General features: G+C 39.9%; 1 protein-coding gene across 2 annotated transcripts in view; it reads right to left on the reverse strand.

Annotated features, from left to right (window-relative positions):
• LOC125900168 (receptor tyrosine-protein kinase erbB-4-like) overlaps window positions 1-22,602 on the reverse strand; it is a 479,428-nt gene that overhangs the window by 161,064 nt on the left and 295,762 nt on the right. For both annotated transcript variants that reach the window (XM_049595048.1, XM_049595047.1), the window contains exons 5-7: window positions 17,692-17,757; window positions 3,057-3,175; window positions 391-532 (exon numbers count right to left, since the gene is read on the reverse strand). In XM_049595048.1, the coding sequence (XP_049451005.1) occupies window positions 391-532; window positions 3,057-3,175; window positions 17,692-17,757 (327 nt within the window). The remainder of the gene's footprint in view (window positions 1-390; window positions 533-3,056; window positions 3,176-17,691; window positions 17,758-22,602) is intronic.

Consider the following 22,602-nt stretch of genomic DNA (forward strand, 5'->3'; position numbering starts at 1 on the left):
TTTTAGTTGTTTTCTATGGCGTGCTTCATGTATCAACTAATCAACTTTTCTCTAATCCCCAGAGACAGCAGCAATCGATGAGATTCAATGTATTTTCTGAATATGTTATTTATTTTATTCCCTAAATGTAACACTATATATTTGCCAAGGGGAGAAATAGCCTCAGCATGAACAGCAAGCTTTACTGAATATCTGTGAATAAAGAGATTATCATCCCCATTTTTTTACTTTGAAAAAAGAAATCTGGTAATCAGCATGAAGCATTTGTCTTCAGCCTACATCCCATAGTGGAACATTTAGTAGCTTGCTTGTGCTTTTCCCTCATCTCTCTGTTAACGATCCTTCACCAAAATTATTTGTGCATGTGTGTGTCCAGGTGATAAGACTCACGCGGGCACTTCTTGACGCAGAAGGCTCCATAGGTGTACTTCGCCCTGGGGTTGTGTTCCAGTTGGAAGGTGGTGGGGTTGTAGACGAAGGGCTGGGGGCACTGGGTCACACATGCCCCACTGTCATTGAAGTTGGTGCAGGCCTGCAAACACACACACACACACACACACACACACACAGAGTACACCCAGTGGTGTAACAAGTATTTAGACTCTTGACTTTAATTGAAGGGTCATATCACCTATATGACAAAATGTTCTCTCACTTATTCCTGTGATACTGCAGTGTGCAAATAGCTGGTTTGTGGGATTTTGGAGACATAGGTGCACATGTGCCTTTTACAAACCTACATAGCACAAAACACGAGTACTTGTGCTTTAACACCATGAGACGATGCAAACATTAATCTCACTACACCAGCTTTGAACTGAGGTTTCCCTCCAGAGTGCCCAGAGGTGACATTATTTAATGGTGCGGATGGAGAATAATTGCATGCACCCAGTGAAATTACCATCGGGTCAAAGTCAGATTTGCCTTTTCTAGCAGATACATAGGCTTAAATTTGGCTTACAAAAATCTGTGGTCAATGCGGAAAAAATGTGGACAAAAAGTATTAGAAACACACACAATAAAAAATGCAAACCATCTACAATGACATCATCTCAATCTGTCCATTATAGTTTTAATGCTATAATGCTCCTTCACTGCTCTCAGCAACGATGGATGGACCACCAAGGTCACAGAGAGCTACTTTATAGACTGAATCACCTTGACGCTGTACTACCACTTCTGAAGAGACAACTGGCGATTGTTTTAAATTGTTGAGACATGTGACATTGTCAACTTGTTTATTTCTATGCTCATTTTAAGCTATAACTGTAAAGTTTACAGACATATAGGTGAACATGGTGGCCCTACCTACCTGATTTTCTGCTATTTTTATTTTATGTATGAAGCTAAGCAGTGTACTGCTGTGGACGGGGGCAGCAGCAAACTTATTTTAACCATTGATCTCCTATATAAATGTCCTCAATAAATCTAATACGCAATAATTGATGAGGGCAGTAGTAGACCAGGAACTCTCGTGTTCTTAAATGACACATTTTTGGAGATGGAGTCCTTTGCATTTGAAATAACCATTCCCCACTGGACAAGGCTGTTTTCTTGTAATTTACCTTTTTTTAGGTGGCTAAAAACTAATCAAGTGAGGCAGCGTATGCTCAGTAGTCTTTCTTTTTATGTACCTGAAGCGGGGGGTGTTCTACCCACAAGTTATTCTGAAAAAGCATTGTGATTTGGTCTGTGGTGTGAAACTTGAAAACAGAGTCTTTAGTATGAGCTTAAAATGTTTAAGGGATATATTGCAGATTTTCAACCGGCTCTGTGTCACTACAATGTAAGCCGTGTGTGCAGATGAATGGTGATGGCTTCCCTTTGCCGCCAGCTCATGGAGCGTGTGCGTTTGCATGTGCGTTTGCAACGTTCATCTGCACACTCTGCCCACACTGCAGTGACACAGAGCTGGTTGAAAATCAGCAAAGTATCCCTTTAAATGAATGAAACTGAATATGAAAATCTTCACCTGCATTCCTTGTTCTAATGGTCAATGTATGTCCATTATCTACTACAGTAAACACTGCACTCTCCTAGATAGACATTTTATATTGCTGTATTACATTGCTATATTGGGAATAAGCAAGTTAGAACCTTTTATGATAAAGATATAATAACTGATATTTGTTTTTTCCCTCTTACCTACCATATGCCGAAATTTCTGACTTTCAGTCAGTCAGTTGGGGCTTTTGCTCTTTCAGGTGGAATGCAGTTCAAAATGAGTCCTTGATTTATTCATTTTTGATGTTTACTAAAAGATTAAGTGTCAGTCGGGGGGAACAGTGATAGAGGAAAAACAGGCAGGGAAAGAGTGTTCAAATTACTGAAAGCATTTATTAGACAGTGTATGCTTAGTCCAAGCTGTAAGATAAGCCCAATTAATCAATTGTGGTAATAAAAAACAAATCTATGTTAATGCTCTGGAGATAAGATCTTTTGTCTTAATACAATCAATTTATTTGATAGGAGACAATCCAGACTTTGCTCTCTCATTTAAAGAGTAATTCAAAATGACTTCCTGATTTATCCATTTTTGCAAAGATGAAGTATGAAGAATTAAGAAAAGAAAAAAAGAGCAAGGAGTTGCCCTTCCAAAGTCAAGCAGAGGAGCTCCTTCAGTGATGGACTCTGAATTCTAAGCACAGAAACAAGTTTAACATGCAGGGGGGGTGGAAATAAAACTGATAAAGCACACGCCAAAGAGCCAGAATGGAGGGGAGGCTGGTGAAGTCTGTATTTAACAATGACACTCATGTCAGGAAGAAATGGGAATTAAATGTCATTTAACAGTATTTGCCATACAAGTGGCATTTTAATAAAAAAAAGAAAAAGAAAAAAAGGGAAAGGCAGAAATCCTTTTTCAGGAGTACCTTGATTCAATGGAAGATAAAAGTCATGAGTAAAATGTGTCAGGTTTGTGAATAACAGGAGATGTAAAGAACAGTATGATCAGGAAATGTGTTTTTGGTGGAATTGTATGTTATTACCATGTCGACAACTGGTTTGAACATGTACTTTGTTTGTAAAGTGTGTGTGTGTGTGTGTTCACTTACAAAGCAGTCTGTGTCCTTTGGCCCATAGCAGCCACCTGCACACTCACGATGGCAGCAGTCACTAACATAGGGACCAAAGCAACGTCCATCACACTGCTCGGCACACACTGTCTTAGTTACTGTGGAGTGACAGATGCAGAAAAGACAGAGAGAAAGAAAATACATATGTCATATAACGAGTAAACTATATATATATATATATATATGCATTATATATGTAGTATATAATTCACAAGGCTAGTGACAACTTAAAATTGGTGTACAGCATTAATGCAGCATTAGGCAGAGTCCCTTCAAATGTGTCACGATTACACCTTGAGAAAAATAGGCAGGATACTGAATGAGGAATGGCATAAAAGTTTTTTTGTTCGTATTGGACTTAAGAATTGTGATTAAATTTGTCACCTTCTGCTCTTGCAATATATATACTGTATAATAAGTGTCATGTACATAAAGCTATTCAACAGATTTGAATTGAAATGAAATTCTGAGAGAAAAACTTCCATCTAAAACTTCCATGCACAACCATATTCTTTCACAACTAGTTCCTGGATACACTGGTGGATGGTCAGTCTGATTGTCTGGCATCTGCAGTCACCTGGTAAATGTATGAACGTGTGTGTTTGTGTGTGCTTTACAATTGTGTGTGGCGCGTTCAACTGAAGCCAAAGCATCTCTGCCACCACTTACTAGCTATCTTCAATCATGTGTTCATCTGCTTGCAAGCTCCTCTGAAGGTCTCTGGCTGGATTTGACAGAGACGTAGTGATTCCTATCTGACTCACTGTACTGTCGTCCCTTCATGGTGAACGTCTGTCCACTTTTTCCTCGCACGCCTGTCGTAGTCATATGGGCTGCCGTATGCCTGTGCGCCTCGCTTCTTGACAGCCATATGTAAATGTACATGGGACTGTCATTTCGCAGATAAAGACAGCTTGTAAAGGACACAGCTTTAGTGTCAGCAGAGGGATCTCTGTGATAGAAAATCTCACTAAATCAAAAGCTATTGGGAATGGGTAAAGCAGTTTAACACAGGAAAAGTTAAATACAGTTGCTCCTGCACAGTGGCACACTCAGGCTGTCAGGCTGAAAACAAACAAACAAAAAAACAAGGGCACCAGCTGCATGCCATGGGGCACCAGCACACAGAAAAGTTTTCTAGCATGCAACCTATATGAGACTGCAATGGATTTTCTCCACTGGAAGGACACCCTTGAGGGCCCCTAATCACTTTTTTTGCACACTGGGCCACTGCAGAGGACACTTGTTTTATCCACCATAGGGGGAACCACAAGGGCATGTTTTTTCAGGGTGTGTTAGTTCAGGCAGCTCACCAAACCCCCAAGTGGCAACAGTTAAACACACATGTTGTGTTTTAAATATTATTATTATTTGTTTTCTAATAACACTGTTAATAAATACATGGTAAGAATATTGTTGTGTTTTGTTACTGATGGAAATAGAAACCAAGATGATAACTTTTTGTGGTCCTTTTATGTACTCATAAAAGTAAATTAAATCCTTGTGTCTTGATGGACTGCCCCTGCTTCTTTTAGCTGACAGATGTGGGTGCATTCATCTATCCAATCTGACACTCTAGACTAAAATAAGAGCACTGTTGTCCAAAGAAATCAAGCGTTCTACTTTACCAGTTACAAATTTACAAATGGTTACATTAAAATGGATAGGGCTCTGCTGCTTCATCTTCTTAAGCCAGGTACACACTACACGTGAACTCGTGTACAATAATCTGTTGTTTCAACTCATGTAGTGTGTCATAATAGAGGACAACCGACACCATGTCTGGGACGCCTCCAACACAAAGTCTAGCATGTTTGATTTTCTTTTTGTCTTTCACGACCTCTCCCATCACAGCAGTCACTTTGACCAATAGAAACACAGAGTGATCTGCTGCCATAGACAACTGTATGACATCAACACCACACGCTTTTTGATATTTCCTCTAGGGATGTTACCACACTGAGTAAAAAAGGAAAAATGATGGCGTCAAACAGAGGCACTTTATCAATCTGGTGAGAACAGCCATTAGCATCAGGCTAGCAAAGAATGTTATTTCTTCATAATGGAGACCGATATAAAGGAATAAAATTAAAAAACTAGTGGCGGGGCTTTGACTTACCACAGCTGCAGAGGGTATCAGTTTCATTTGAAACAGACTACACTAGAAATGGGCCATTACTTAGTACTCCCTCTGTATTTTTATATTTTTATTTTCAATCCGCTACAGTTTGCCTTGTTAAAGTTAATGCATTGCGCTGTTATTTCAAACACAACACTTCCTGTACCCATTTAAAATTAAAAGCCCATTATAATTTCAGTTGAGAGAATCCCTTTTCTAAACAGGCTTTATTGTGAAAAAAGGAATCAGTGACATTTATAGTTTTCATGCAGTACTTCAAATGTAGCTCCTTCCATCTGGTGGCGCTTTTTTTGTCACTACAACAACATTTCAGCTGGCACGTGAACAGACACAGTGACTGAAATAACAGTAATGATAAAAAAAAAAAATAGGACAAGAATAACCCGAGGACATCACACACGTCATGAAAGACGATCTGGAATGATTGGTCATGGACCAACCTGTTGTCTGTCGGCTAAGTCACATCACGATTTTATAACCCCACAATTGCCTAATCTGACATAGTGACTGTTGGAACAGACAAAAATGTGGTGTAGTGTTAACCTGGCATTAGACGTCCTCTTAGTGCCCAGAGTATGCTCTGCCACTCCAAGAGTTTAGTGTTCTGAGCAACACGCTGACAGCAGCGTTCCGAACTTATGAGCAGTCTTCTTTGTGCACTCATGGTCTGAATCCATGAATCCCTTATGTGCACACAACATTTACAACGAGAATTGCTAATAGCAGATTTGTTTTTTGTATTTTTGGGGGAAATTCTCGCAATATTCCACCACTCATTGGGCATATTAGTCGTTATATGAAAATTCACCTGCTGGTATCCTGATTATTCATTTCCATGTAAACTAAGCCTCTGTTGTGCACACTACAGAAACCCAAACCTTAAAGTTCAAAGTGCGCCTTTGCCCCAACCCCCCCTCTGAGTTGGCCAGTGCTACTGAGGTGTGAAGAAGCATACACGAGATGTACGTTTCATAGGATTATTTGGAAAACAACACACCATACTCAGTGTAACAAGAAAAGCACACTGGCTTGTGTGGTTCTATCCTGTCAGCGTACAGCTTGTTTTTTAAGGATCTGTAATTTGTTGCACAACTTCTTCTTAGTTTATACTTTCATCACGCCCCCAAAATCCCATCCATATTGAAAAACCTGGATCTGTTTTTTTTGGATTATCTTTTCCTGAGAAAAACAACAAGCTCTGACATCTGATATCTTTGCACCCAGGAGTGTATAAAATCAAATAAGCAAAATAAATAAACAAAAAAATAAACAAAATCAAATGTAGTCACTGGATCATTCAGTTTCATTCAGATTTGCTGATAAAGGTAAAAGTAAATTAGTCACAGATACTGTTACAGGGACTGAAGCAGTAAGTTGTCATAGTACTCATTTCTGTAACAATGTGAGTGTACGACATTACAATCCCAATGGTAGAGTGTGAATGTGCATGTGTTTGTGTTTCTGTGTGCATGCACTTCATTTGTTGATGTGTGCTGTTTCCCTTTGGGCACTGCAGGGACGAGATACTATCACAGTGATGGATACAAGCCACACACAAACTGCCAAACACACATGCAAACGCACACACGCACTTCACCTACGCCTTACGTACCATCAGTAGCATTCCATTAACAACGCCTGGGCTAAAATGAAATGGCCTACTTTACTCAAAAGACACTTTGTCAAACAAATGACCTTGCCAGGAGAGAGACGCAACACTGTTGATCAATTTGGCTTTAAACTTACACTTTAGAAAAAAAAAAAAAAAAAAGAGGCTGGCGACAACAAATACAAAAGGAATCCATCTCATAAAATATGCCTGGAAGCTTCCATTTGAACAGGCTGTGGACAGCAACATCAGTCACAGGAACCACTGCCTCTCAGTTCCCATTTACGTGAGTTAAAATGTGCTTTTTCACATCTGGTTTCCAAAAGAAATTCATAAATAAAGATGGCATTTTTTTTGTTGCAGTTGAAACACTTTCTATACTGAGCAAAATTTACCTTATAATCTACGCAAAATTTCACTAAGAGATAGAGCACTTAGCGTAACCACAGGACGGAGATATATGATTGTCAAAACCCTCATTTCATTTTTCATTTACATTATTATAACCTGATTTTAGTGCAATGTATAAAATAATCTCGATACAATATAGATCAAATGCATTGGTTACAGTGAGTATGCTAAGCTGGTCGTTTCCTACTTGCAGTCAGCTTGATTTCCTATCACTTAAAATGGTGAAAGATTAATGGTGTGTGAAGATGCATCAAATTGCATGTACAAACTTCTTGCACCATTCTTGCAGCATAATCCTTATATTTTGTACATTTCAGTGTGCCAAAATATGACTGAACAAACCCATATTTTAACTTATTTTGCCAAACTATACAGTAAGTTTGGAACATTAGAAACAAACAGATGGACAGAAGATTATGTTGCATGATGGTTTTGATGAGTTTTTTTTTTTATTTTGTTTGTTTTACATGTTCTAATATTTGCGTCTGCGCAATTGCATCTTTTCTTTTGTGATATTTCCTTTTATCTAAATTAAAAAAAGAAATCATCAGGTACAACGCCACTTACACTGTACACTTGTTTAGAACTGACGAAACAAAACTATGCAGACAAGTAAATAACCTAATAATTAGGGTCTTAGGGTTTTGGCAGTATCATAGTGCATCACAGCATCTCTTTAAATGTCTGATTTGGGTGTTTTACAGAAACTGCCCATCTCATGCATTAACACCAGGAGCACGCACACTGTACATTCCAACATCATCCTGTATATAATGAAGGCCCTGAATACTGTATGAACTGATCGGGCCCCCAAAACAGCCACAGAGTGCGCTGCAAACAACCTTTAATATGCAAGTTGCAATCCAGATAACATATAACTTAAAAAATGTGACAGTGTAAGTGCTGGTTCATCTGTAGGGCCAGTCCAGAGCTCATACATCAGTGGCTGGAAATATGTATTTTCATTTAAAGACTTCATATCCCTCTTTTTGCTGTCCAAATAATATAAGAGATGCAATTTCAATTTGTAATATTGTTATCTCAGTGTGTGTTTCTTTGCTGTGTTTTAGAAGATCCAGTGCTCCTTAGAGTTTCCCTTCAAAGTAAGCCAGTCAACTAAGGTAGGCAGTTTAGTTTCTCTCTGCATTCTGCAGAATTTAAGTTACGCTGATCTGCTTTGTTAGAGTAAATAATATCCCAAGGTAATCGCTATGATAGCTGCGGCCTTTTCACCCTCAACAAAAGTATATATTAAGATCAGTTGTCAGTTTTAAGCTTATTATAGCTGTGCCACACTAGAAAATAAAGTTACTGTTATCTTTGATGAAACTGAGTAGAATACAGTGATTTTGTGTGTTTATTATACTGACGCCACGTCAAGTGACAAGTTACCTGTCAGTTGGTGGGACTTCATGTTTACTCCTCTTGGTTTGTTTGCAAAAAGTCAGTGTGAACAGGAACCAAACCAAAACTGAACTCAACACTGTATCATTTTTCCCTCTGGTGCAGACCAGACGATGAACCGAACTACAGGTTCGGTGTGGGTGAAAGCACCCAATTGAACTCAAGTTCGTTTGCCTGCTAAGTGCCATTCGTTTGGGCAGGTGTGAACGCAGCAATCACACTTAGGTGCGCACCAAAACAACCGCGCCGAGACCTTCTTAAAGGGGTGGTCTCAGTCCGGTTACAAAACAAACTCTGGCGTGGTTCATTTGTAGTGTGAACGTGTTCCAACCTCATAGGTGACAACTCTAAAAAAAAAAATAGCAAGACAACTCTAGGTCTGAAAGCACCCTTAGAAACAAACAAATAAACGAATACAACAACAACAACAACAACAACAACAACAACAAAAAGCTATGCAATGACGCCTGTGGATAGAAATACTAACAACTAGGTGCTTTTTACCTCACAACAGATCTTTCTCACAGTGAATAGTTTGACTTGGCTTATCCAAAAGTGCACATGTGCAACTAATACCTTTGACGATGGCTAAGCCAATGAACAATCAGCTCTGGCAATGGCAAACAGATTGCCATAATCAGTGCCATTAGGTCCACCTGTGTTAGACTGCTGTGACAAAGATCAGGCACATTCATATCTTTACATTTTGAAAAGGTCCCAAGTATAATGTGTCAAATAAGTGTCAAAAAAGTTTCAGATTTTCTTTAAGATAAATAGCATAAATTTACTGTAAATAATAAATAGATAAATAAAGATAAACATGCATGTACTGTACTGACACTTTGATTCATGTATATATTCTTATAGAAAAAACTAAAATAACTCAATCTGAAGGCGAAAGCATTGATCCTGATCCCTGCAGACCTCTTCAGCTATGCTAGGCTGTGCTTATATAATCCACACCAGCCCTCAGACTGCACTTTAGATTTGTTCTTCATCTTCTTCTAGGGGAAAAAAACAATCTCTTCATCTACTTATAGGGGCAATCTCCTCTACTGTTATATACCTGTGATTCTCAATACTAAGGATGTGTGTTGAGTTGTAATTTACATTTGGAGCGTATTCACTTTCCTCTGGGGGTGCTGACACCAAAAGCTGCTGTTTATTGTTGCTCTTGAGACAGTTGAACAATTATTCATGGAAATGTCATGCAAAGCATCTGATGTCATCTTTCATTTGACATTTTTACACTTTTTCCCTCCATGTATTTCAGCACAATACAATTAAAGGTTGTGCAGTTTTAAAAAAAAAAAAAGGAAGCAGAGAGATGAATCATGACATCCACGTATGGATAAAGATGGTGAGATAAAGGAGGGAGACAGACAGGGCCGGGGTTTATCGGGGGCTGGTCTGTGACGTGTTGTTAACAGGTCCTGGTCAAACAGTTCATTCATCATTATCTTAATGAGATCGCGACCACAGAACAAATAAGATGAGACATGCCAGTGTTGGAAGGCATAGATGAAGTGGTCTGCACAGAGAGTGATGGAAAGAGGGGAGGGAATTGATGGCGAGGGTAGCGCAATCAAACTGGAAGAGGGAGGAGAGAAACACAGAGGTATTTAATAGAGAGATAAAGAAAACGTGTGCAAGTGTTCTTCTGTCTGAATGAATGCGCAGGTTGTATTTCTAGTTAGAATTGTAAAGTTTCAGTGTGTTATGGTGCTTTTTGTGTCGTCTGTGTTGTGTTCCACTACAGAAGAGCCGCACATTGTCATATTAAAGATCAAGCTTATCTCCATGTGTTTTGGGGGATGGTGAGGTGCTGTGTTAAACACAGATGGAGGGATGATTCAAAAAAAATGGATGGATGGACATCTGTGGAGACAGAGTGTTCATATCTGTGACAGCAGATTGATAAATTGCAGACAGAAGGATGATGACTTCACACTTTTTTAGTCTTCCTTTCTCAAAGAGTTTTTGTCAGGTTGTGCTGCTGGTCAGGTTTACTTATCAAAGGCAGCATGTCATGGATCCTCCAGTGCTCCGTGTACTCGATGTCCAAGACTGAGTGACAGTAAGGATTATCTTTAATACTGTTCTGAGTGATACTAACATGAATGCTAAGATCAGTGTTTTTAGAAACTTGTAAATGTAGTAGTGATGGCAGTATTAGTGAGTAAAATGCATTTACTGAAGTTTATCTATGTAGTTTATATATCTCAACAGTATAAGGAATAGGGATGCAGTGGTATCTGCTGATATTCGGCTTGCTGGCAGATATGATGATATTTTACGATGGCAGTGGCCGATGTTTTCCTGCGCAGGCTTAAAAGCAGGGCTCCAGAGTAATGGCCACAAACTTAAGTAATGAGCAGGTGCAAGAAGAATACAATGACTGTCAAATGTGATCTCACTGTTGTGTGTCGAGATGGCAAATAGCAGCCGGTGTCCTGTTGTCCTGGGGACAATAGCAAATATGTTTGGAGTAAAGACAGACCTGTCTCAGGATGCCGTTGGGATGAAAGGACACGGTAAATCCACTATTGTCGCATCAGTGAACACACTATTGTTTTAATCATAATGCTAGATTGGGAACACCTAATCTGTGTTAAAATCAGCAGGAGGAGAGCTAATTAACGTTGACTAACAGCTCATGGAGGTTGCATTGAGTTACATTGTGATGCATTCAGGATCTAGTCTGTAAAAATTGACTACTGGCTGAAGGTAAATTATAATGTTCTCATGCTGTCAATGTAATCTTATAAAATGTAGTCTTTGACAAGAAACTTGAATAAATATCATAGTTTGGAGGAGAAAATCGTTGATGTTTCCACACCAATATAAGAAAGATATTAGATATATTATTTATGATGTATTACCTACAATAAAAGGCTTTAAAGCAGTTTGTTATTTTTATTTTTTAAAATGTGTTTCTAATGTAAAGGTGAGGTTAGCGCTGGGCGGTATGACAAAATTTTCATATCACCTTTTTTTTTTTTTTTTTTTTTTAAATCATATCTGTTTCACGGTATTTGACGGTTTTTTGTTTGGGTTTGACCCACTTGACATGCTGCTGTGTTGTATTTTGGCTTGTTCAAGTGCTGGAATTTGTTATTTACGTGACAACACCTAAATGCAACACAGGCTCTGCTCCATTAGTGCCGTGCTCGGTTTTAATTGTCTCAGACACGCGTTGGCTTCGGTAATGGAAATTGCAGCCCGAGCCGTGCTCTAGTGTGCTCACCTGTGTGTGTGTGTGCGCACATGTCAGAGGGCGAAACTCCACCGTGCACGATACAGAGAGCGGAGAAGAACTGTAAACAGCGGTGCGCCACAGCTAGCTGCATATAGGGGAAACACTGCTCTTTTTGTTATGAGCTCTTCTGGGTCATCGTGTGCAGTTGCTTCATTTTCAGGAGTCTCTCCGGCAGCCATTCTTGCCTCTAGACTTTTCTCTATGCTCTCACTCTAGCCGGCTCTAACATGCCTGTGGTGAGCAGCGATGAAATAGGTCCCCACTGAAACACTTTTCCGCCACACACGTTCCGGACATTGTTCGGGCTATTCACCGGTATTGTGGTATATGAAAAGTTAATATCATAACGAAAATAAATACCAGTTTTCAGTACAAACCGGTATACCACACAGTCCTAGGTGAGGTGAGGTTACATTAAAGGTTTGTATGTTGAATTTGTGCTCATTTAAACATTGTTGATTAATGAAAAAGTCCTAAAAGTTAATAAAGTTATGAAAAATAAAGTTTTTGACCATTAAATCATGTAAACATGTTCTTGTAGAAACCCAAAGTGTCAACCTGAAAATGAGCACAATAGGTCCCATTGAAGACTGGTTGAGAGTTAAGCCATTGGCCATACATTAATTCCTTGGCTGTGGAGTCTTCCCTCACAATAAAAACAACAGCACCAGTCATTTGTTGAAATGTCAAAATATGACCTATGTGTGTGTACTTTTGCCTGATAAGGACCTCTTGTGACAGTATCTAGTCTGACCTTTGTCTCTCAAAAGCAAGGGCACGAGTTATGTGATGCGCTAGTGCTGCAAAACTTCTTGTGGAAAACATCTGGGTAGATGGAAAGGTCAATGAAACATGTGTCTTTTGACACCGGAGATCCCACCTCCTACTGACATTCAGCATTGGTTTCTTTTAATCCTGACCATGATCCTTCCTCAACCTCATATATAACCATGGCTATGAAGACCCTCTTAACCAAGTATAATTTTTGCCTCAACCTAATCCTTAAACATAGCAGTGTCAGACCAGAAAGTCACCATTTACTGTATGTAACGGTCATGTGTTTGGAAGCCAGTGATAAGCGACCCGTCTTTGGTTTAATTTGAAGGACCTTTTCAGACCCGGGGCCACAAAAGCAGAATTATTATTTTCTCTCCCTTTTAGTCCTTGGTTTGAGCCAACTGGTGCTCTGTGGCCTGCAGCTTTTATAACTCATTGATTTGGCTTTTGCAATGTGAGTGTGTCTCAGTGTGTGTGTTTGTGTACATGTATGTGTTGTGCACTGTGCTTTGTGTGTGTGTGTGTATGTGAGACAGAGATAGAGAGCGGGAGAAAGACAGCAACATGGGCAGAGCCTGAGAGAGAGACACTGACAGAGAATTGAGAGCCTAAGAAAGATGACTGAAGGAGAGGGAATAACACAGAGCCTCCTCCTCCCTACTGATGGACTCAGTGCATCGTTCTCACACTCTTTCTCAGCTGCCATTAGTTAGTATGAAGAGTGGGAGGTCCCAGCAGGAGGGTTTGTGGAAGATGTGTTTGGGGTCTGGGGATGCTGCTGAGTGTTGATGTGTGTGCATGTGTGTGTGCATGTGTGTGTGTGTGTGTGTGTGTGTGTGTGTGTGTCAGCTGGAGGTGGTGGTATTTCCTCAGTCATTATAGGCTCGAGAATACCTGAACATAGCTGGCCCAATGACAAAGATGAAACCTGCCTAAAACCCCTCAACTGTCTCTCACTATGAATTTAATTAGGGTAAACTGAGACTAAATATATTAATTTAACGCAGGAAATAACACCGTACCTACAGCGTAGGCTCTGTGTTGATGTAGAGCCTACACCATAGCCTGATGTGCATCTTCCCAGAAATGTAACTACACGTCGCGGCCACCCAGACCTCTGAAACCATTTCCCTCAGGGGAAACAAAGCCTTTATTTACTTTCAGAAAATTGTGGAGACAATAAAGCCTCCACCAAATAGTATCTTAAGTCTTGTGTGTGTGGTTTATCCTAGCTTCATACGATCAGAGGAAATCTCCCCTCGGCTAATGTAAAATGCCACAGGCTTGTGCTAATAACATTAGTATGTTATTTGTTTGGAAAACGTGTTCAGTATAAGACAGTTGTTTTGTCGGTGAACCTTGTGAGTCGTAATGGAAACAAACATTGTAATGTTACCTTTGTTAAATGTTGCTTCATATGAGTAGAGGAAAAGTCTGCTAGCTGCTAGGCTAATTTATACAATGTAAAATGTCATAAGCTTGTGCTATTAACTTTAGCGTGTTGTATTTGTGGGGAAAATGTGTCCAGCAAAGAACAAATGCTTTGTCTGTGAATGCTGCGAGTTATAGTGAAGCTGATTTGTGTACTTGTGTTTGAAATTGTTGCTATAAAGCCATGTTTAATGTGTGTTTTGTTTGTGTTTTGAATCAACTCAAATTCACAGCCCTTCACAGAAACCCCGCGGAGATTAGTGTTTTGGAGGTGTAACTGAGGAGTGACACAGACAAAACCACACAAAATGCTCACAACAGTGTAGGCCACGTGTGTAGGCTACGGCGTAGGCTCTGCATAGAGTATAAATCCCACTCAAGTCACACTTAAACATGCTAAAAAATGCTTGTATTGCTCAAAATGTTATCAACTATTGATTTTTTTTTTCAGATGTAAATTAATTTTTCATGATGTAATTGACAAATTAAAAAAAGAGTTTCAAGCATTCCTCTTCTCTAAATACCAGCCAATAATATTATATTACAAATGTCACCCTGCAATTAGAAGTTGTTTAAAGACAAATGCTAAGAATAGCACATTTTCCTCAGTCATTTAGCCAGAGAAACAGAAGACCTTTAATATGGAAAGTACAGCTGATAAAACCATCAAACAAATTGTTACTAATGCAACAGATGAGTTGGCATCAGAGTAGCAGGGATGAGTGTAAGGTTATAACGTCTGCACTGTGTGCCTGCGTGAATATGATTGGATGATACAGGCCAAACAGTTGTGATTGAGCCAAACATGGTGAAGCATATTGCAAACAGCTGATGCCAATCAGCCAACACAAGCACAACCTCACTGCTCTGCCTGTACCAACGCTATGCTTCATTTGGGGTAAAAATGACACGGGATCAGCAAGGTATCTTTATCCCATGCCTTTAAACTGGAGGCCAGTGGAATAAAGTATGTGCTGGATTATAATATTGTGCATATATGAATCCCGTTTAGTTCTTTTCAAATTAATGAAAACCGAATATACAGATGACCTCTATGTTAAATACTAAGCTGAAGAGATAAATGTAATATTGTAATATAGTTTTTTTTTTCTCTCTTGTGTTTGGACATGATTTTAGTTGATCTCGATTTTTTCGGTTTAATTGGGGTTCAACTTATTTTAGCATAGTTTTGATTAGCTATTTGAAAAGAAATTATTTGAAGGGAAGACCACGTCCATTATTTGATCTTATCTCAGAGTGGCATACTGCAGCTTCAGATATTATGAAATTAATTTTGTAGTCAGTAAATGAGCTATATTTCTAGTTTGAGTTTGTCAGAACAGATCAAAGAAGAGTAAAATTAGATACAAAATGCTATTTAGTACCAGTTTAAATTTGACAGATGCTTTTATGTGATTTATCAGGATCGGCATATTAAAGGTAGGGTCTGGAGGATTTTCCAGTTGCTGTTTGTAAACACACATTCAAATTCGGCCCCTCCTATCAGGCTCAACTCTCCCGGGTGTACGGAGCCCGGAGGTACGGAAGAAAGCTTCACAGAAGAGGTTCAGGCAAGGTTTGCGCTGGTGCACGCTCGGACACGCTCGGGCACGCTCGGGCACGGCACCTGCGCTCTCTCATTGGCTGGGGAAATCTCCGCCCAGAAGCGATTCAAGCTCACAAAAACATCAAAATACAGTTAAAGGGCAGGAGCTCTGCAAACAGAGTCACCACCACACATGAGTAGAAGCCCATAGGAGATGATTAAGCAGGATTTCATTTGTATATGTCTGTATTTTGTTTTGTTTGAAAATCCTCCAGATCCTACCTTTAATTACAAAAAAAAAAGTAAATCCAGGATTCACACATGGATGATTTTTTTTTTAATCAGTTAAGTTAACCAAATAAGATCTGGCACTTTGGACTTTAATGGCTACATTCACATGCATGTTAAATGCCATTCGTGACCTACAGTAAGTTGCCTAAACTGCCTGATTTGAAGCTTTGACACTTGTAAATGTCACGAGCACATTAGTTAGACACACATTATTTCATACCCTTGTATAGAAACTAGCCCAGTCTTTCACAATAAAAGCATAATTGTGTCCCTGATTTTAGGTCAGTTTTTTTGTGTGTGTGTGTGTGTGTGTGTGTGTGTGTGTCTGAGTAACATAAGACAGTGGATAGATGTCAACCATAGTTCAATAGGAATTTTTAAACAGAAATAACTACACTGGGTACACACCATAAACATTCTGGAAACAGAAAATAAGAGGGAAATAAGACAATCCAAGCAGCAGGTAGAGCCTCTGCAGATAAATACAGCGCCACACACATCTAGTGAGTCATAAGTGATGATTGAGAGGGATTACTTCTGTATGAGTCTATACATTATTTAAGTACTTAAGAAAACCCTGCATCATATATCTTTAAAGTGAACAATGTTTATACACCATCTATGTGCATATATGCATACAACCATACGAACTGTGGCACTAGATGCCATTCACAGGAAACCACTAAGGGACTGTTTGTTATTTATGAGAGGGGGAGGGGTGCAAAATGGGTAGGGGGAGGCACCAGAATTTAAGAGCGTCCTTGCAGAATTTTTACCAAACAAAAACAAAATAATTCGTAGTTTCAAGTGATGATACACTTTTGAGATCATACTTATGAACATTATATTCCATTTCTACCATCTCCCTACACACTGGTCTTTTAATGAAAATCTGGAGTTAAGTGGGGACAGACCGACCCCAGAGCTAATTTAGTGCAGTAAACCAAGGCTTTTTTCAACTCCAGGATTTTGTTTGAAAGTAACTTCTGAACATCCAAATGCTTTTTAAATCTACTAATGTGTGCCAAGCCATATGATTCTGGCCACAGCTACCACTGTTGTGTATGTCATGGTTTACTTAAGATAACAGTCATCAACATGCACGTGTTGCGAATGCCAGTTGTGTGCAGGCTGTGATTTGTGTGTGTAATGTGTATGTACTGTATATGTATATGTATAGGTGCACACATATTCCTCATAAGTACACACACACACACACACACAGCTCATGTGAAGACCCCCAACCCCCGTTTTTTTTTTTTTTTTAGTATTTTCATGTATTTAAAACCTTGTATTTATTTGTATTTATTTATATTCAATATTTTTGTGGTTATGTTGAGTATGTGTCACTTCATTTTTATAATTTATATTTAAAAAAATTTGTGATGCACATGAAAAAAACAATTGTCGTCAATCTTTGCAATAAAGTATAAATAAAATAAAATAAAATAAAATAAACTGTGTTTTGGTGATAACTTTTACTCCCTCCAGTGTTGTCCATGCTCCATGCTCGTTGCACTGGCTCCAATGCCTACATTTGGCATGAATATAAAAAAAAAAAAATATAGCCATTTATGGTGGAGAAATGATCATGCATTTTCCCCCGGTCAGTCAGAGAGGCTCACACAAAAATGTTTGTAGAAAAAAAAAAAAAAAAAGTCACACCCCTGCCAGCCCCTCTCCTCTGAAGTAACAAACAGTTCCTAAAAGGCCACATGTTAGTAATAGTAACAGTAATGTACTTACAGCTCTGACACTGGTCCTCTTTGGGTCCCCAGCAACGACCATTACAGGAACGATGGCACTTCTGACCTGCACACAAGTCCAAGGGAAAAGATGATTGGCATTTCAAATGGTTGCTTAATCACAAAATGTGATCAGTACCAGCCTTCAAAAATCCATATTAGCTGAACCCTAAAATGGGTTAGAGGCAGTTAGCTGAGTCTGTGTGCCATCAAGCACTTCACTGAAGCCCAAATTGATCCAAAAAGTGAGTGAGGAGGTAGGTGTCTCTTTAGCTCACCTTTAAATGCACCTAATGTGTGTTTGTGTGTGTGCGCTTGTGTGATGTTTTCTGTGTAGGGGGATTAAATTGACTTGAAGTGTTGTTCTTAAGATATCAGTCATCTTTATAAGTGCATTTCAAGAACTTTGCATTAATTATGCCAGGTTCCAGTTATAATAATTATCAAGCACTCACAATCTGCAAGAAATGTACTTGATTACTTCTTAGGTGTGGTATGTGGTTAATTATATGATGAAGATAGGTTAATTAATTGATTTGATTTAAATAACTGTTGTAATTACTAACTCAATGTCATTTTTCAACATTCACTTGGACTGGAATTTAACCATTTGTTCTTCCAGGTATTCCTATAATTATGCAAGAAAGATGATGAAACCTTCTGTCTTTTAGTAACAGCACATCCTCTCCCCTGACTGGTATGTGCTGTTCCAGTCATAGGAAAAACTTAAATAACCTTGGCACAGGTTGTCTTGCGAAAAACAAGAAAATTATTTATGTTGCTCCACTCTCAATCAGCCCAGCATGAAACTAGAACACATCATGTTGAGATAAAAAGCAGTAAAGCAGCAGAAAGCCTGAGCAGAAAGCCGCATCATACCCTCAGTGCTTCAGCCGGTGCCTTTCTGGGTTTTTTGGAGGACTTAATTGACTGTCTAGTAATTGACTGCGGGGGAAGTGAGCCTGGATAAGTGCAGAAGTGCTGTCCTCTGTCCATCAGCCTCTCCAGATGAGAGCTATTAGCATCGATACTGACTCTATTCCCCAACACAAGCCTCTCCATCTTCTGCCCTCCTCTTCTTCCTCGTCCGTGCCCCTCTCCACCAAACATTTCATCTCTTTCATCCTCAATCCACCCCTCGCTGATTCATCACTCTTCTGTGGCTCTTTTTCACTTAACGTCTATCCCTGTCTCTCTTTGTCTTTCTCCAGTCTGCCCCTCTGCTTCTCTCTGTTTCTCCAGCCTGGTCCTCTCAAACCAGCACTTTGACAATGCTTGAGAAAGAGAGGTCGACAGCCTTGACTGTATGAAAAGCAGCACCCAAACAAGGAAATAATACAAATGTCTGCCAGCCATAAGTGGTTGTCTGACAGTGCCAAGTGTGCAGCACCTCTGCTGCACTTAGTTATATCTCTGTTCTCCTCTCAGCCCTGTGAAGTCAAGACAAAGAGTTTTCATTTAGTGTCCAAGGTCTTCACTATCTAAACTTATAAATTCTCACTGACCTAGAATAAACCTGTCCCACCCCTCTTCCTGCACCATAATCTTTTACAGCTTTCTTAAAACAGCCCTCGAAGGTTAAAATGTCGAGAATGCTGCCATGCCAGGGCTGGTGTGGGGCGAAAGACAGATGGCCGGGTTTTTGACTGGATCAACGGGGCATGGATTTTAAAATTACCGTCCTGGTTTTGAAAAGAGAACCAATAAACACAACAACCGTGGCACAAATAAGTCACAAGTAATAACAGTGTAAATCTTGTGTCTCCCCAAAGAATGAAATGGAGATTATGTTCTCAATTGTGGATTACAGGTTGGGAGACCCTTGATCTTTTGGCGGAGTGGAAGACTTGCACAGGAGTAAGGGTCGATCCAGGGCTAACGGGGCTGCAGGGAGGAGGGTGATTGAGCAGAATATCAATGCTCGGAGCTGTTAATCTGCATCTGGAGCCTTCAGCGAGCACTGTGTGAGGAAATCCAAGGACATATGCAGACACTGTCTTCTTCCATAACCATAATGTATTTTATTATGTAATTTTGTATTTGTTGATGAACGAGACTAGAGAGCTTAAGAAGAAAAAAACAACAACAACAAGAGATTTAAATGTCAAACAGCTTGAGCACTAAATTAATAACAAAAGCAGCGTGTGTTAAGAGGTTAAGTCAGTAAATGAACAGTAAAGGGTCGGAAGAGGTGACTTAATGCATCTTAACGTCACTGACAACCACCTCAACCCCCAACCCCCTTCACCCCAGACAGATTGAACGTGTTTATTTTAATAAATAAATCCCTTCATAATTCTAAACATCTATTAACATGTCTTCCAGCTGGCTACAGCAGGGCATTAATGTGATGTGAATGAGCAGTCAGTGTGGACTGTTAAGACAGCAGAGTGACAGAATGGGGTCAAGGGGTGGTTTTGTGATGACAATGTTTTGCTGCTTACACTCGGTCACTTATTGTGAATGGAGCAGGTTGAGATGTGGGGACTTCTTTGGACCACTTTTCTTGTCGCAACTCACTGCTTTTCCAAACTTAACTTTGAGTCTGCTCAGAGTGCTGTACATGTCCAGTTCCAGGAACCTTCAGGTAGAGTTGACAATGCTTTAAATCGAGATCCTATCCTCATTTACCGCCACAACTCCCCAAGAAAAAGGCTCTAGACCACTTGAAACACCAACTGTACCATAACACAGAAGTGGACTGCTGTGTAACAGGACTACAAGGAGTTCTAAACTGGCTATAAAGTCAGTCTCAAATTAATACTGATGCCGCTATATCAGATGGCAGCACAGCCCGGACGGACCCAGATACAGCTTTGCTGCTGCCTTTAGCCTGCAGACAAAGTTCCGGCAGGAGTGGAGTGCTCAGTATCTGACAGCAGTGGCTCCTCCTCAAGCCAGGGGCAGAATTTTGCCTCCCTGCTCCACCAATCCCTGCTGTTAATGGTCCCCGGGGCAGCAGTGTCCGTCTGCAGAGCCTTTATTACACTGTAGCGCAGCAAAAATATCACGTAGATAATGACGCAAGTGTATTCGTTTACGGAACATTTCTAACCTGCAAGTTACGTGGCAGGTGAGAAGAGAAGGGGGCCATCATACTCACCTATAGTACAACCCCAGACAACAGTTGTATCTGGGTAGTAAATAGGTTAAAAAATGGGCCCTATATTGGACTGTCCATGTGTTCCATATTGGCCCCATACCAATTGCCCATATGGGTGAGTTTGCCCACGTGCTGGGGCTACCTGAGTACAAAGTGGATATTGGTCTGAAATGGGCATCTTATCTGGGGCCCAGGGTAAACCCATCCATGTGGGCAAATGTCAAGGGGGCCAATATGACACCTGTGGGCAGTCCCATATAAGGCCCATTTTTCAGCCCATTAACTATCCACATGGGCCCCACATACAAATGCCCACTGGGACTCAATGGTACCTACTACGAAAACACCCTTAGAGGTGCCAACCATTGCCGCCGTTTGTGGTGAAAAAATAATTACAGTCTGAACTTGCAGTGAGGAATGTAAAAGTGATTTTAAATTCCAAAACCTTGGGAGAGCTGTGCATCAAAATATAGCAACAGTACAAAACACAAGAATCTTTGTGGTTTATACGTGCAGTAACAATAAAGGAAATTTTGAAAAGGTTTAAACTTTTGTAGCCAAAAAGACTCATTTGGTACGACTGATGTGAGGACTTGAAGGTTACAGGGTAAATCTGGGTAAAGTAAAAGAGCAGCACTCGCCTGCTCTTTCATTACCACCAAGTGCTATTGAGCGAGGCAATTAAAGTGGAACTGGGCCGATTTCACAAATCAAGGGCAGTTTACAGGTCTTGGGGAGTGCAACTGAAAGTGTGAAAAAATGTGTTTTAAGCTAAATGTTGAAGTAAGTAAGAGTATAAGTAAGCTTCAGGGGGAGCTGCGGAAAATCTGATAAATTGTAGTGACTCAAGACAACAAAACTGATAATGAAAAAAGTTGGCGGTGTGGAATTAGAAAGAGTGAGTTAATATGACATTTGCAGCCTGCTCCTCATATCTGCTAGCGTCTCATAGCTACATAAGCTGCTAAAAGCATAATGCATTGGTCGTTTTCAATGTGTTGGTGGTCAACTTCCATTGTGGGTATTGGACAGTGTTGGGCAAGTTACTCTCATAATGTAATATATTGCATATTACCAGTTACCTTGAAAGCACAGAAGCTCCAGTTTATTACAGTTCTTTTCAAATCCAGCGCTGCAGGTCTGACCCATTCATGCTTTCACATACAGCAGTTACCACTTTGTACTAAAATCCCCTGCTTATATTAATAATAGCGTGATGATATGGAACCAATTAATAGCCTAGACCGTTTAAAATAAATGATGGCCTTGGACACAGGGAGGGTCAGGCAGAGGATCAAAGTCCGATAATTAGCACAACTAATGGAACGGCTTGCAGGTCAGTCACTATGACAGGCTCAAGTATACACCAGAACTGGAAGACCCTTCTGCCAGTTCCGGGCCTGCCAGTCAGCTGCAGCAGCACCGGAGAGAAAGTTATGGGTAAGAACGGGACTGTGTGCCAGAATTGCTCTGCGGTTGTAGGGAATGTGAATGGAATCATCCAACATATACTAAAATCACCTAGATGTGACATCATTGGACAGGGAAAAAACAAACCAGAGGCCAGCTACTTGCCCACCCTTCTACAAGATAGCGTATAATCAATGATATGACAACACACAGCAACCTTTGGAGCAGTTTTTTTTTCTGTTGTTGCACTTGCGGAAGTTGAGTGGTGTGGATCAGTGTGGATAAATGAAAAATGAAAAAAATAAACAGTTTATTTCAGGTGGCAACACGTTATGTGACATCGTAAATGTGATAATATTGCCCAAAATCCTACTGGTGATGTGTTATGTTACTTCATTA

The sequence above is a fragment of the Epinephelus fuscoguttatus genome, linkage group LG13, assembly GCF_011397635.1.
Source record: "Epinephelus fuscoguttatus linkage group LG13, E.fuscoguttatus.final_Chr_v1".
Taxonomy (NCBI): Eukaryota; Metazoa; Chordata; class Actinopteri; order Perciformes; family Serranidae; genus Epinephelus; species Epinephelus fuscoguttatus.